Source organism: Lontra canadensis, unplaced genomic scaffold (assembly GCF_010015895.1).
Source record: "Lontra canadensis isolate GAN:19392208 unplaced genomic scaffold, GSC_riverotter_1.0 scaffold206, whole genome shotgun sequence".
NCBI lineage: Eukaryota > Metazoa > Chordata > Mammalia > Carnivora > Mustelidae > Lontra > Lontra canadensis.
In genome coordinates this window covers 1,107,858-1,124,455 of record NW_022631200.1, presented here as the reverse complement: position 1 = coordinate 1,124,455, position 16,598 = coordinate 1,107,858, and the positions used below count along the sequence as shown (strand labels likewise).

General features: G+C 44.5%; 1 protein-coding gene across 3 annotated transcripts; it reads right to left on the bottom strand.

Annotated features, from left to right (window-relative positions):
- Positions 1–4,524: 4,524 nt before the first annotated feature.
- Positions 4,525–16,125, bottom strand: GP6 (glycoprotein VI platelet). 3 transcript variants are annotated; one of them, XM_032848683.1, is made up of 5 exons: positions 16,042–16,125; positions 11,706–11,741; positions 11,309–11,566; positions 9,365–9,652; positions 4,525–4,685 (listed from the first exon to the last, which is right to left on the bottom strand). In XM_032848683.1, exons 1-5 carry the CDS (start codon positions 16,073–16,075, stop codon positions 4,540–4,542), a joined length of 762 nt encoding a protein of 253 aa, XP_032704574.1. In that variant the 5' UTR covers positions 16,076–16,125; the 3' UTR covers positions 4,525–4,539. The 3 variants fall into 3 exon arrangements, with proteins under 3 accessions (XP_032704574.1, XP_032704575.1, XP_032704576.1); XM_032848685.1 differs by lacking the exon at positions 4,525–4,685 and adding an exon at positions 7,169–7,287; XM_032848684.1 differs by lacking the exon at positions 11,706–11,741.
- Between the last annotated feature and the right edge of the window lie 473 nt (positions 16,126–16,598).

Sequence of the window (16,598 nt, the reverse complement as noted above, 5' to 3'; positions counted from 1 at the left end):
TGAAGAGAGAGAGTTTGACTTCTTCATTGCCAATTTGGATACCTTTTATTTCTCTTTGTTGTCTGATTGCTGTTGCTAGGACTTTTAATACTATGTTGAACAAGAGTGGTGAGAGTGGGCATCCTTGTCGTGTACCTGATCTCAAAGGGAAGGCTGCAAGCTTTTTCCCATTGAGGATGATATTTGCTGTGGGTGGTTCATAGATAGATTTGATGAAGTTCAGGAATGTTCCCTCTATCCCTATACTTTGAAGCGTTTTAATCAGGAACGGATGCTGGATTTTGTCAAATGCTTTTTCTGCATCAATTGAGAGGACCACGTGGTTCTTCTCTCTTCTCTTATTGATTTTTTCTATCACATTGATTGATTTGCTAATGTTGAACCATCCTTGTAGCCCAGGGATGCATCCCACCTGGTCATGGTGGATAATCTTTTTAATGTGCTGTTGGATCCTGTTTGCTAGGATCTTGTTGAGAATCTTAGCATCCATATTCATTAGTGATATTGGTCTGAAATTCTCCTTTTTGGTAGGGTCTTTGCCTGGTTTGGGGATCAGGGTAATGCTAGCTTCATAGACAGAGTCTGGAAGTTTTCCTTCTGCTTCAATTTTTTGAAACAGCTTCAGGAGAATAGGTGTTATTTCTTCTTTGGAAGTTTGGTAGAATTCCCCAGGGAATCCATCAGGTCCTGGGCTGTTGTTTTTTGGGAGGTTTTTGATCACTGCTTCAATCTCGACCATTCTCTTACACCATACACAAAGATAAACTCAAAATGGATAAAAGACCTCAATGTGAGACAGGAATCCATCAGAATCCTAGAGGAGAACATAGGCAGTAATCTCTTCGATATCAGCCACAGCAACTTCTTTCAAGATAGGTCTCCAAAGGCAAAGGAAACAAAAGCCAAAATAAACTTTTGGGACTTCATCAAAATCAAAAGCTTCTGCACAGCAAAGGAAACAGTCAACAAAACAAAGAGGCAACCCACGGAATGGGAGAAGATATTTCCAAATGACACTACAGACAAAAGATTGATATCCAGGATCTATAAAGAACTCCTCAAACTCAACACACACAAAACAGACAATCATATCAAAAAATGGGCAGAAGATATGAACAGACACTTCTCCAATGAAGACATACAAATGGCTTATCAGACACATGAAAAAATGTTCATCATCACTAGCCATCAGGGAGATTCAAATTAAAACCACATTGAGATATCACCTTACACCAGTTAGAATGGCCAAAATTAGCAAGACAGGAAACAACATGTGTTGGAGAGGATGTGGAGAAAGGGCAACCCTCTTACACTGTTGGTGGATATGCAAGTGGGTGAAACCTCTTTGGAGAACAGTGTGGAGATTCCTCAAGAAATTAAAAATAGAACTTCCCTATGACCCTGCCATTGCACTCCTGGGTATTTACCCCAAAGATACAGATGTAGTGAAAAGAAGGGCCATCTGTATCCCAATGTTTATAGCCACAATGGCCACGGTCACCAAACTGTGGAAAGAACCAAGATGCCCTTAAATGGACGAATGCATAAGGAAGATGTGGTCCATATACACTATGAAGTATTATGCCTCCATCAGAAAGGATGAATACCCAACTTTTGTAGCAACATGGATGGGACTGGAAGAGATTATGCTGAGTGAAATAAGTCAAGCAGAGAGAGTCAATTATCATATGGTTTCACTTATTTGTGGAGCATAACAAATAGCATGGAGGACATGGGAGTTAGGGGAAGGGAGTTGGGGGAAATTGGAAGGGGAGGTGAACCATGAGAGACTATGGACTCTGAAAAACAATCTGAAGGGTTTGAAGAGTTTGGGGGGTGGGAGGTTGGGGCAACCAGTTGGTGGGTATTAGAGAGGGCACGGATTGCATGGAGCACTGGGTGTGGTACAAAAACAATGAATACTGTTATGCTGAAAATAAATTTAAAAAAATGTTTAAAAAAAAAGAAAGAAATGGATCCATTCATCCACTGATGGACCAACGTTATTTCCTCTTTGGTGCTACTGTGGATAATGTTGCTATGAACATTTATGTACCTGTTTTCGTATAAACATACATTTTTTGATTTGTTCATTTTGCGGGGGAGCACATAGCTACAATGGAATAGCTGGGTCCTATGGCAATTTTGATACAGTCACAGAATAATTCTTTTGAGGAAATGCTGAATCATTTTTCCACAGCAATGATCCCATGTTTCATTCCCACCAGCAATGCATGAGGGCTCCTGTTTCTCCACATTCTCAACAACCCCTCTAGTTGTGTATTATTATTATTATTCATTACTGTTACTGCCATTCTGCTGGCTATGATGATTTTCATGGTATGTGACTTATCTCAGTTTAAAAAGTAAGTAGTGGACCAGGAAATGTGTGCAAGCTCAGTTCTCAGTAACCAGCCTCTAAACACAAGAGAATCCCCTCCCTGCTAAGGCCATTTTCTTAACCAGGGACCCCCCTAGTTACATGGGCACCAAAACATTTCCTAAAACCCCTCAACCTATAAATATGTAGCTCCTATTAAGGATGGGGACAATCTTGGTGGACCTTTCTGTGATGGAACCAGTTCATCAAAGCCTAGCTTGTGCTCAGGAATCTGTAGTAAAGTGAGAACTTAGATATTGTTTGCTCTATGTTATTTCTCTTCCTGTGAGCCTCATTAATAAATTGTTGTTTGAGGGGCACCTGGATGGTTCAGTCCATTACGCATCCAACTCTTGGCTTCTGCTCAAGTGATGCTCTCATGGTTCTGAGGTGAAGCCCTACATGGGGCTCTGCACTGACTGTGGTGCTTGCTTAAGATATTCTCTCTCTCTCTCTCTCTCTCTCTCTCTCTCTCTCTGCCACTCCCCACCTCACATCTGCATACTCTTGCTCTCTCTCTCTCTCAAAAAAATAATAATACATAAATTTTTATTTGAATTTATATTAAACATGAGGAAGTATCTACTATGGAATACTATGCAGTCATAAAAAGGAACACATTGTTGATAACACACAATAACTTGGATGCATCTCAAGGGCATTGTGCTGAGTGAGAAAAGTCAATCCCAAAACATTACATGATAGGTGAACCTTTCCATGTATATATAACATTGTCAAAATGATGAAATTCAATAGAACAAATTAGTACTTGCAGGGGGTAGAAATGGTGGGAGGGGAGAGGGTAAATATAATCATAAAGGGGTAGCGGGAGGGATATCTTTGTGGGGTTGGAAGAGCTCTGTATCTTGAGAGCCGTGGCAGTTACACGGATCTACACATATGATAAATTGCGATAAATCACATAGAGCTAAGTACAAATACCGCGTCAATGTCAGGTCCCTGGTTTTATGTTGTACTGTAATTATGCAAGACGTAGCCATTGGGGAAATCTAGGCAAAGGGTATACGGAATTCTTCTGCATTGCCTTTGCAACTTCTTGTGAACCTACCTCTCAAAATTAAAAGTTTTAAAATTCCAAGGTTGGGGGAACCAGGTGGTGGGTATTGGAGAGGGCACGGATTGCATGGAGCACTGGGTGTGGTACAAAAAACAATGAATACTGTAATGCTGAAAATAAATTTAAAAATGATTTTAAAAAAAGAAATACATGCACACACACACACATGCACACACACATGTGTGCACACATACACACGTGCATTGTGCGTTTGGCAAGACAGCCTCCATACTGCCCTCCACCACACATGTCAGCACATTCTTGTCCGACTTGGCTCTTTTCAACATGCTTCTGTTCCTCAGGGTTTGGGTCTACCCTGTGACACAGGAAGTGTTGGCGAGGTCACAGACTGATGCACAACTTCTTAAGGCACAGGCTGGTATGTGATACACCAGAATCAAGTAAGATGCTTTGAGAATGGGAGAATATGATGGCCCACACAAAATTTAGGGCAGTCCTTCTCAAAGTGACATCCCAGAGCAGCAGCCTCAGTGTCACCTGAAAACTTGTTAGAAATGAACATAACTGGGGGCCCCTGGGTGGCTCAATCAGTTAATCATCTGCCCTTGCCTCAGGTCATGATCTCGGGGTCCTGGGACCAAGCCCAGCATTAGGCTCCTTGCTCAGTAGGGAGTCTGTTTCTCTTCCCGCCTGCTGCTCCCCCTGCTTGTGCATGCTCTATCTCTCTCAGTCTTTCTCTCTCAAATAAATAAAATCTTTTCAACAACAACAACAAAAAATGAACATAACTGGACCCCACCCCAGACCTTCTGAATCAGGAACTGGTGAGATCCAGAAGCCTGGATCACCTCCAGGTGATTCTCAGGCCCCCTAATGTTTGAGAACCATGGCCAATGGAATCAGAGACTCAAAACTAGCGTCCAGGAATCTGTGATTTTATAAGCCACTTGGATTATTCTTTTCCACATTAGACATTATAAATCATCCCCCTAAGGCTGGAGAGAAGTGGAGATATAGGGCAGCACAGTAATGAATATCTAATATTATTATACCCATGTTCTTTATACACACAAATAAGTGATTTTTTAAATAAATCAAATTTGTGAAAGAGACAAAGGAATTAAATAGAAAAATCTAGATAAAGGGGAGAAAGAAAAGAAGGGGTCTGTGGGTCTATACCCCAGACACTGGGATAAATCCTGCAGAACTTACCCGTCACAGAGGAAGGTGGTTCCATGGGTAACGAGGCGGGGGTCACAGAAGTCCCTGGGAAATCATAAAAAGAGAGAGTTCTGTGCTCTGCTAGCTATGGGTCCTGAGCAAACAAAAAAGCATTCTGCAACCCAGTCTCCTCACCTAGAAGATGAATACAGAGAAGCTCACATCACTGGACGGTCCTGGGTGTTAAATAGCACTGAGCACATTCTGAGACTAATTAAAAATGACAATCTCTGCAGCTGCCCTCCCTGCTCTTTGAACTTCAGTTCTGTTCCTCTTTCTGGACCTCTGGGATGTGCACCTGACTTTGTCCCTAGGAGCAAAACTGGCTCTTAAGTCCTGGGAAGCAGATGAGAAGGCAGAAGCCATGGGATACATGTAGGGAGAAAGGGTGATGCTTGTGTCACAGAACACAGCCCCTTTCCAACCCCACCACCCTAGCTTTGTAGTTACACCAACCTGCCAACCTCCTTTCACCCCAGGACATTTGCTCATGCAATCCCACACACCTGCAGCCCGTCCCACCGCTCTTACCTGTTTATCTCTTACTCTGCCCTAAGAGCAAGGTCAAACATTGGCTGCTCAGAGAGGTGTTCCCAAACTGCCTGCCTTTCGAGGTTCTAACAGCACTGTGTACTTCTAACTCATTTGGCATATCCCAGGGACAACAGTGTGGTGTTGGATACTCTCTAAGCCTGTTTGCTCTAATTACTATAAGTACATATCACGTGTGTGTGTGTAATACGTGTGTGTGTAAAGGAAAAGATACCATAGAGAGAGTGAGTTTCAAGTCCCCAGCAGAGCACAGCCACAGCAGAGACACTTTTGAAATATGTTCAATTAAAGAAGCAATAATTGAGCAGGGACCCAAAAAAAGACAAATCTATAAAGGCAGGAAGATTAGTGGTTTCCTTGGGCTGGAGGGAGGGGAAGGGAGGGGCTGCCTGCGGGCAGGAAGGATGAGATATGGTGGTGGAGATGTTCTAAAACTGGACTGTGGTGGTGACCACAGAACTCTAAATTTACTAAAAACCGCTGCATTGTACAACTCAAATAGGAGACTGTCTGTTCAGCTCCTATTACACGCCAGGAGCTACTGTCTGTGCTGGGGATACAGCAGAAAAGAAAACGGACGCAAATGTCTGTCTTGAGCTTACCTTCCAGGATGCAGGGGGCAGACAGGTGACAAACACCATAAGTCAGAACAATGTATGCACAGGTGTGGATGCCGTGGAGAAAAATTGGGCAAAGAAGATGGCAAATAGCATCAGAGAGGCAAGAATGGGACCTTTGATAGAAGGCTTGAAGGAAGCAGTGGGTTGAGCCATGAGATCTGGAGAAAGCCTCCCAGCAGGTGCAAGGTCCCTGAGGACACAGTGAGCCTGAGTATATGAGGGAAAGCAAGACGGGAGACGGGATGTAGTCAGTAATATTGTAACCACTTTGTATGGTCACAGACGGTAACTAGATTTATCCACGGTGACCATTGCACAATGTATATAAATATCAAATCACTATGTTGCACACCTGAAACTAATACACCATATGTCAATTAGTCTTCAATTTAATGGGGGGATGCTGATGGTTCTAAGCCAGAGTGGATGAGGGCAGATCAGCAGGTCAGGTAAGCAGACAGGTAGAGAAGGGGCTTGGTGAGACGAGAGGAGCGAGTGCTATGGGCTTTGAGCAAAATCATCTGATTTTAACAGCCTGCTGTAAAGGGGTTCCTCTTGCCATCGTTCTGCAAACATTCTAAAGAGGCAAAGATATACAAACTTGCAACCAGTAGATGCAAATAAGTCCTAGAGATTAATGCACAGCATACGGTCAACCGCACTATATTCCAGATTTAGTTGCTAAGAGACAAGGTCTGTGGTGGTCTCACCACAAAAAAAAAAAGCAATGGCAATTATGTGACAGGTTGGAGGTATTAGCTAATGCTCCAGTGGTGATATGTTGCAACACATAAATGTATCAAATCAAGACGTGCTACATCTTATACAATGTTATATGTCAATTATATCTCAATTAATTGATTTTTTTGCATTAAAGGGGACAAAGGTAGACACAGAGGGACCAGTATATGGAGCAAATCAGTTCTACATGCAGATGTGCTCCCTTGTCAGATCAGGGACAGGCTTCAGAGATGTGGTAGGAAGCATGAGTTGGGCAAAGACAGCAGGATTTACAAGAAAATGCCTCTGAGTATTGCAGCAGAAAAATGTGTCCTTTAAATGTACATTATATGTACCATCTTTAACATTCATTTTAAGTGCACAGTTCAATAGTATTAAGTGCATTCACATTGTTGTGCAAGAAATCTCAGAACTTTTTCATCTGCAGACCTGGAATTCTATGCCCATTAAACAATACTAACTCCACTTTTTCCCTCTATCAGCCTTTGGTAATTCCCTTTCTACTCTCTGCCTCTATGGCTTGGATGACTTTCAAATGCCTCCCAGGAGTGGAATCAGATGATATATGGCCTTTTGGGGCTGCTTTATTTCACGAAGTGTGACGTTCTCCAGGTTCATCTGTACTGTAGCACATGGCAGGATTGCCTTCCTCTTTGGGGCTGCATAATAGTCCGTTGTGTGTCTGCACCACAGTTTCTTTATGAACTATGTTGTCCTCTTTTGAAAGAGGCATGCTGTAAGAATGAAAGACTGATAGTGGCTACAATGCAAACACAGCTCAAAAGCATGAGGCTGACTGAGAGAAGCAAGTCACGAAAGACCCCGTGTTCTAGGACTCCATATATATGCAGTTCCTCAAAGAGGCAGACTGATAGAGATAGGAAGTCGTTTGTGGTTGAACGGAAAATGACGGCAAACCGGTGCCAGGGGTCCTGCAGAGGTGATGGAGATGGGCCGACTGGGCTGTGGTGATGGTTGCACAATGCTGTGAACTCACTGAGTACCATGGACACGTAAAGTGGGTAACCTTATAGGTCTAGAAACCGTACCTGAATAAAACAGAATGGAAGGCCATTTCTAGTGTATAATGACCTCACTAGCTAGATTTCAACAAAAATAAGTCTGAATACAAGTACATTTTCATTTTACCCTGTACTATATTAATCCACTGGAGACCAAAAGGATAAGACTTTTCCCTTTGCTGGGAGATGGATAAGGTCATTAGTCTTTTGTATACTGGGGCATTTCATTTTTTTAATTTTACTTTATTTTTTCAGTGTTCCAAGATTCATTGTGTATGCACCACAGCCAGTGCTCCATGCAATATGTGCCATTTTGTTTTTTTTAATATTCATTTTTAATTTTAGAGAGTACATAAGCAGGGTGGGGAGGGCAAAGTGGGAGGGAGAGGAGGGGGGAAAGAATCTCAGGCAGACTCCATGTTGACCACAGAGCCCCATGCAGGGCTCTATCTCATGACCCTGAGATCATGACCAGAGCTAAAACCAAGAGTCTGACAGTTAAAGAACTGAGGCACCCAGGTGCCCCTATTGAGGCATTTTCAATAAATAAGTCATTGGGGCGCCTCACTGACTCCCTAGGAAGAGTATGCCACTCTTGATCTCAGGGTCAGGAGTTTGAGCCCCATGATGGGTTTAGAGATTATAAAAAATAAATAAATAAACTTTGGCGCCCCTGGATGGTGCCATGGGTTGAGCATCTGACTCTTGGTTTCAGTTCAAGTCGTGGTGCCATCAGTCCATCCCACATCAGGCTCTGAGCTCAGCACGGAGTCTGCTAAACTTTCTCTCCCCCCTCCCTCTGCCCCTCCCAGTATGCGCTCTCTCTCTCTCTCTCTCTCTCTCAAGTAAATTAATCTTTTAAAAAATAAAATGAACTTTAAATAATTCCTTTGCTTCAATACTTGTGAAGGAACATAGCAGTAAAACAGTGGTGAACAGAAAACATCAATAATGGTTTTTAAATCACATCAGTTGCTGTAAAGGATTTAGCAGCAAGTGTTGCGTGGAAAGGCCTTGTACTTAGACTATTGCAAATAAGAAAGACAGAGTGTGTTTGCATGTAAAGAGAGTCAAAGTTTCCTTCCTATTATAGTGGCATTTTTCAAAGTAATTTCCATAAGTTCTTTGCTGCTGTGTGTTTGTTTCAAATCTAGACAAGACAAAAGGCATTATCACTGGTATTAAGAACTATTTTTTCTTATTTCTTTTCTATTTCTATATACTCTGCAGTAGATAAAGTAACAGCCTCGCAAACATGCTCATGTCCCAATCCCCAGGCCCTGTGGATATGGCGTCTTGCATGGTAAACGGGAGGGTGTCAGGTGGGCGCCTGGATTTTCCAGGTGGGCACAGTGTCATCACAGGGTCCTTAAACATGGAAGCAGGAGGCAGGGAGACAGAGAGACTGATGCTACGTTGCTGCGTTGCGGGCTTTTGTGATAAAGGAAGGGACCGCGGGAGCCAAGGGGTGCAGGCACTTCTAAAATCAGGGGAAAGCACAGGACAGATTCCCCCCTGGGCCCTCCAGAAGGAACGTAACCCAGCTGACACCTTTGTTTTGTCCCAGGGAGACCCATTTGGTACCTGACCTCCAGAAATGGAAGGTAATAATACATTTATGGTTTTTTAAGCCACTAGATTAGTGGTGATTTGTGACAACTAATATACCCTCCAAAGCTTCATGCCTCTCCTGGCTTCCCACCTCCTTCACACGTGTTGGCCCTCCCCTGAAACTTCAGCACACTGTGCAAGAGCTGAAGAAGGAAGGCTTGGTCTGCAGCTCCCTCACCTGTGACCACAAGCTCCAGGGGGTCGCTGGGGGCCGACCACAGGTACGGCAGCTTGCTGGAAAAGCTGTAGCATCGGTAGGTCCCACTGTGGGCGGCAGTCACTGCAGTGATGGGGAAGTCAGCCCCGTACTGCTTCTCAGATCCCTTCTGGGGCCCAGCGTCCCCTTCCTTGTACAGAGCAAATTGGTCAAAACTGAATTGGCTTCGACACTGGAGAGTGACTTCCCCTCCTGGGGACACAGCTGCGCTGGGCTGGGCTGAGATCGAGGGCTTGTTGAGATAAACTCCTGGGAGAAAAGAGAGCTCTGGTGTTAAAGACCGTGGCCAGCATGTTGGCCATGGGGGTGGGCAGGTCCCCCCACCTCCTAAGAGCTAGGGAACTTTCCAGGTATATCCATCCTTAGAGAACCCACTCGCCCTGCCCCCAGCTCACAAAAGGGTTAAGGGAGCATAACCAGGATCCTATCACGGTGCCTGGGCTCAGATCCTCGTTCTGTCCCTTAGGGGCTGTGTGATCCTGGAAAGAAATCCACCCTTCTAACTGTGCCCCAGTGTTCTTTACCGTAAAAATGAATCGTTGAACACTATGTCAAGAACTAATGATGTACTACATGTTGGTTAATTGAATTTAAATTTAGAAAAAGAAAATGAGAATGACTGAATGAAGCAACGTAGCACAGTTGCTTAATACATAGGGAGCTCCCAAACTACGACGGTAGTAACAAGATAGCAAACTGCTATAGTGCAGTTTTTAAACCAAAATTAATTCAAATAATTCACACTGAACAAAATAACCAAGATTGTAAACAAAAACACTCCAGCTGTGACTCATGGAGAGGCAAAAGGCTCAAAACGCTTTCATGCATTTTTATGGTTAATTCTTTCCACACTATTAACATATTGAAAAATTGAAAAACTTTAAACTAGGCTATTCAAATTCATAAATTATTGGAAGTTTAAATATTTGATTCATACAAAAAAAAATTTTAAAGAATTCATTATCCTTTTACTCTCCTGGCCTTAGGGAAACAAACTCATCAATGATATTTTCAAAATCTCTCTGGAAAATAACCACTTGAAAATGCATTAGAAATAAAAGCACAAGCCGAGAACATTTTATTCCATCAAAAAGTAAAAAAGAGGGGCGCCTGGGTGGCTCAGTGGGTTAAGCCTCTGCCTTCGGCTCAGGTCATGGTCTCAGGGTCCTGGGATCAAGCCCCATGTCAGGATCTGCTCAGTGGAGAGCCTGCTTCCCCCTCTCTCTCTGCCTGGCTCTCTGCCTATTTGTGAGCTCTCTCTCTCTCTGTCAAATAGATAAAATCTTAAAAAAAAAAAAAAAAAAGTAAAAAAGGAGGCATTGGAATGTGGATAGAGCGTAAACATGTTGCCTTTGGCATGGGGCTCAGGTACAGCTTGAAAGGGCCCTGCCTTGTTGTGTCTTGACTTAAAAGTGTGATACTTTGTTCAGCGTGGGTGTTTTTGCATTGATTTTGATTGTTTTAGAAAGATCCTGCATTGGGGTGCCTGGGTGGCTCAGTTGGTTAAGCGTCTGCCTTCAGCTCAGGTCATGATCCCAGGGTCCTGGGATCCAGCCCCACATCAGGCTCCCTGCTCAGCAGGAATCCTGCTTCTCCCTCTCCCTCTATGTCTGCTTGCGTTCCCTCTCTTGCTGTGTTTCTGTCAAATAAATACATAAAATCCTAAAAGAAAGAAAGAGAGAGAGAGAGAGAACAAAGAAAGGCGGGCAGGCAGGCAGGCAGGAATTGCGCTGACCTAGCACTTGCGTATGCTCACTGCACCTCCCCTATGAAAGTAGCTAGCACTTAGATCCCCACCCAACCCCAGCCCCCTGGGTCTCGGGATTCTCTGAGTCACCCCCCTCCTCACCCTCCTGGAGCCCCCAGGCCATAGGTGCAGCTGTTCCCCCACACCCCTTCAGGTACCTGTAGCGACCAGCTCCAGCCGGTCGCTGGGCGGAGACCAGAGGCTCCCATTCTGGTAGGAGCAGCGGTAGCACCCTGCGAAACGTTCCTCCATGGACGGGATGAAGAAGACAGACTGGTCCTGGTAGTGGTCGGACTTCAGCTTCTCTAGGCGGTACAGGTCCACGTCCGGAGGCCCCTGGCAACGGATGGTAACCGGCGTCCTCAGCGGCACTAGGGAGCTAGGCAGGGCCTGGAGGGAGGGCTTGGGCAGCAGGCCTGGAAGGGAAGTGGAGCCTGGTGGAGGGCCGCTTTCAAACAGACCCTCCTCCCGGGGCCCCCCACTCCTCCCGCCCTCCCAGGCCTTGTGCAGGCAGAGCCCAGAGGAGGGACCCGGAACTCCAGGGGAAGGACTCACCTTGCTGAGCTTCCACCGCCTGCCCCAGACACAGCCCTGAGCAGAGAAGAAAACCACCAAAGGCTAGGACCTTCCGAGCCCACACTTCTCAATGCAAGGTGGGTGACGACACTTCTGCAGGCAGTAACTTTCTCTCGTCTTCGCTTTTCTAAGGACACACACTCACATAATTGAGGCACCAAAGGCAGCCAGCCATAGAAGGCTGCATATTGTACAATTCTATGTATCTGAACCCTGCTCACTAGGTCAGTCTGCAGGCATACAGAGAGATTACTGGTTGCCAGGGGCGAGGGAAGCAGGATGGAGAGCTGATTGTCAGGGGTATGGTTTCTTTCTGGAGTGGTGACAGTGTCCTGGAATGAGGCAGAGAGGATGGCTGTATGCCTTGTGAATGTACTGTCACGAATGATAAATTTTATGCTGTTTATTATTTTACCACAGTTTTTTAAAAGACAAACATTTTTCAAAATGCTGGAGCAAACAATCCTAAAATTTGCGTGGAAACAGAAGAGACCCTGAATCGCCAAGGAGATGTTGAAAAAGAAAAACAAAGCTGGGGGCATCATGTTGCCCGATTTCAAGCTTTATTACAAAGCTGTGATCACCTAGACAGCATGGTTCTGGCACAAAAACAGACACACAGACCAGGGGAACAGAGTAGAGAGCCCAGATATGGACCCTCAACTCAATGGTCAAATAATGTTCGACAAAGCAGGAAAGAATGGCCAATGGAAAAAAGACAGTCTCTTCAATAAATGGTGCTAGGAAAATGGGACAGCTATGTGTAGAAGAATGAAACTTGACCATTCTCTTACACCATATGCAACGATAAACTTGAAATGGATGAAAGACTTCAGTGTGAGACAGGAATCCACTGGGACACCTGGGTGGCTCAGTCATTAAGCATCTGCCTTCAGCTCAGGTCATGATCCCAGGATCCTGGGATCGAGGCCCACATCCTGCTCAGTGGGGAGACTGCTTCTCCCTCTCCCTTTGCTGTTCCGCCTGCTTCTGCACTCTTACTCATGATCTCTCTCTCTCAAATAAATAAATAAATAAATAATCTTTTTTTTTTTAAAGGAATCCATCAAAATCCTAGAGGAGAACTTAGGCAGTAAATTCTTTAACATCGGCCACAGCAACTTCTTTCAAGACATGTCTCCAAAGGCAAAGGAAAGAAATGCAAAAATTTTAGGACTTCATCAAGATCAAAAGCTTCTGCACAGCAAAGGAAACAGTCAACAAAACAAAGAGGCAACCCATGGAATGGGAGAAAATATTTGCAAGTGACACTACAGAAAAGGCCTGATATCCAAGACCTATAAAGAACTCCTCAAACTCAACACACACAAAACAGATAAGTCAAAAAATGGGAAGAACAAACAAACAGACACATGAAAAAATGTTCATCATCACTAGCCATCAGGGAGATTCAAATCAAAACCACATTGCAATACCACCTTACACCACTTAGAATGGCCAAAAGTACCAGGACAGGAAACATGTGTTGGAGAGGATGTGGAGAAAGGGGAATCCTCTTACACTGTTGGTGGGAATGCAAGTTGGTGCAGCCACTTTGGAGAACAGTGTGGAGATTCCTCAAGAAATTAAAAATAGAACTTCTCTATGACCCTGCAATTGCACTACTGGGTATTGACCCCAAAGATACAGATGTAGTGAAAAGAAGGGCCATCTGTACCCCAATGTTTATAGCAGCAATGGCCACGGTCACCAAACTGTGGAAAGAACCAAGATGCCCTTCAATGGACGAATGCATAAGGAAGATGTGGTCCATATACACTATGGAGTATGATGCCTCCATCAGAAAGGATGAATATGCAACTTTTGTAGCAACGTGGACGGGACTGGAAGAGATTATGCTGAGTGAAATAAGTCAAACAGAGAGAGTCAATTACCATATGGTTTCACTTATTTGTGGAGCATAACAAATAGCATGGAGGACATTAGGAGAAGGAGAAGAGAAGTGAGTTGGGGGGAATCAGAGGGGGAGACAAACCATGAGAGATTGTGGACTCTGAGAAACTGGGGGCTTTGGAGGGAAGGGGTAGGGAGTTGGGAGACCCTGGTGGTAGGTATTAAGGAGGGCATATAGGGGCGCCTGGGTGGCTCAGTGGGTTAAAGCCTCTGCCTTCAGCTCAGGTCATGATCTCAAGGTCCTGGGATCGAGCCCCACATTGAGCTCTCTGCTCAACAGAGAGCCTGCTTCCCCCTCTCTCCCTGCCTCTCTGCCTACTTGTGATCTCTCTCCCTCTGTGTCAAATAAATAAGTAAAATCTTTCAAAAAAATAATAAGAAGGGCACATATTGCATGGAGCACTCAGTGTGGTGCCTAAACAATGGATCTTGGAACACTGAAAATACAAAATAAATTTTTTTAAATGAGATTTAAAAAAAACATACATTTAATGGCCCCTGGATGGCTCAGTCGTTAAGTGTCTGCTTGCAGCTCAGGTTGTGATCCCAGGGTCCTGGGATCAAGCCCCACATCGTGCTCTCTGCTCAGCGGGGAGCAGGCTTCTCCCTCTCCCACTCCCCCTCCTTGTGTTCCCTCTCTCGCTATGTCTCTGCCAAATAAATAAATAAAATTTAAGAAAAATATATACTTAAAAACTAATGATGTGCTAAAACTAATGATAGTGACTAACATAACACAAACAAAAAAAAAAGCCATCCAGGAATTCCTTACACCCCTCCCCATGCACACACTTTGGACAACTCTAAAGAGAATTATCTCCTCTCTGAAAAGGGGGCTGTGTCCAGGATGTAGTCTCTTTTTTATCCTAGCTTTATCAATATACAATTGATGTACAATGTTATGTAAATTCAAGGTGTGTGTGTTGATTTGATATTTATATATCACAAAGTGATTTCTGTCACAGAATTAGCTAATATTAACCAATTATTATTACATAATTAGCTAATATTAGCTAATTAGCTAACACCTCCATCCTGTCACATAATTACCATTTCTTTTTTTGGTGTGAACATTTAAGATATTCTGCAAGAAGGTGTTATTGGCTCAAGCCCACAGTAGGTGCCAATGAGTGTGTTAATGAATGACTGACAGGTGGTCTGTGCTCATGGCGTGTTTCCTTATCCCCATAGCACAGCTGTTCCTTCCTGCTTGGCCCCTTGAGCCTCTGTCCTTTTAGCAATAAGGCTTTTCTGAATAAATGAGGGAACTGGGCACATGACCGGCCTCACGGGGGCAGGCAGTAAGCACACAGGAACCTATCACCAACCCCGCTAGGAGAGACTCTTCCGGCAGACTTGCTGAGGTGCTGTTGACAAAGAGAAGCCGCATATCCAGGGTGACCAACGTTGTGATCTGACGGACATGCACACTGTCAGGTGATCAACATAATCAAGCTAATTAACCCGTCCCCCGCCTCACATAGGTTGTTTTGATTTTTGATTTTTATTTTTTGTTTTTATTTATTTTGTATTGTGTTATGTTAGTCATACAGTACGTCATTAGCTTCTGATGCATGGTTCCATGATTCATTGTCTGCGTGTAACACCCAGCGCTCCCTGCAGTCCATGCCCTCCTGAATACCTACCACCGGGCTCACATAGGTTGTTTTGATTTTTGGTTTGGTTTGGTTTGTTTTGGTGAAAATGCATAAGATCTACTCTGTCAGCAAGTTTCTACAGTATTGTTGCCTTAATCACTCTTCTGTGCATTAGATCCCCAGAACTCACTCATCTTACAATCAGAAGGTTGTTCTCTGTCCCCCTACCTCCCCGTTTCCCACGTGCAACACCCCCAGACTCTGGCAACCACCAGTCTGCTCTCTACCTTCATGAGTCCAACCTTTCTAGATTCTGCATGTAAGCGAGACTGTGTGATATTTTCTTTCTGCATCTGGCTTATGCCACTTGGCGTCATGGCCTCGGGGCTCACCCGAATTGTTGCAAACGGCAGGATTATTTGTTCCTATGCCGTGAGGTTTGCTGGCAAATCTGTTATCTAGTCCTGATGTCACCAAGTCCACATTAAAAATATAAATGAATGAATTAATGAATGAATGTATAGATAGATAAATAAAATTTGAAGACTGGTATACAGAGACAAATTTTCAGCCAAAACTGGAAGACCTGTTTATTTCCTGACCCACCCAGCAAGAGACTAGAATGAAGTAACAGACAAACACCACCTCCCTGGGTCCCAGTTTTCCCAACCCACCAATGAAGGGGCCCTCACAGGTCACCCATTGCCCTGAAATTCTTTTCTGATGCAATTTTTTTAACATTCTTAGTCTCATAGCCCACTGCCTATCCCTCAGCATTTCCCAGACCAACCCTCAGGACTCACCAAGACAGAGAAGGGCAGACAGGGGTGCGGACATGGTCCTTCAGCCCGTCCAGAGCTCGGTAGCCCAGGAGGGAAGCCGTAGGGGCTGGAGCGGAGACACAGAATGTGATGAGGACGCAGCAGCCTCTCCCCCCTTCCCTCATCAGCCTGGCTTTTCCCACATGAGGCTCATCAGGCTGTAGCCATCCCCTCAGTAGAATGACTTGCACACAAGCTCACAGAAGCTCCTTTATCTTCTGTCACCAGCCCAAGCCGGCCGGGCACTGAGATGGGCTGTTACCTGATGGACCTCCTTAGCAGAACAGTTTCATGGAGCTTTCCTTGGGGGAGGACATTTGAGATGATATCTGCTCACAAGAAATATTCATGGAAGACCGGCAGGTTCAGCAGGACCCAAAGCCTGGAGAGGTGAAGAGCTTGGCATTTTCATGTAGGTGGGAAGTGGTTAGTGTGGCTGGAATCAAGGACCATAAAGCTGAGACTGGAGAAATGTTAGGGGTCAGATCAGGGTGTCCCAACCTCGGCTCTGTTGACATCTGGAACCAGGTGACTGCTGG

What these genes read in the sequence shown, in the direction of transcription:
- GP6 (XM_032848683.1), bottom strand. Translation starts at nt 16,075, where the DNA reads ATGTCCGCACCCCTGTCTGCCCTTCTCTGTCTTG. An exon ending in GTCTGCCCTTCTCTGTCTTG is followed by an intron (nt 11,742 to 16,041) that starts GTGAGTCCTGAG and finishes TTCTCTGCTCAG; the next exon opens with GGCTGTGTCTGGGGCAGGCG. An exon ending in GCTGGAGCTGGTCGCTACAG is followed by an intron (nt 9,653 to 11,308) that starts GTACCTGAAGGG and finishes CTTTTCTCCCAG; the next exon opens with GAGTTTATCTCAACAAGCCC.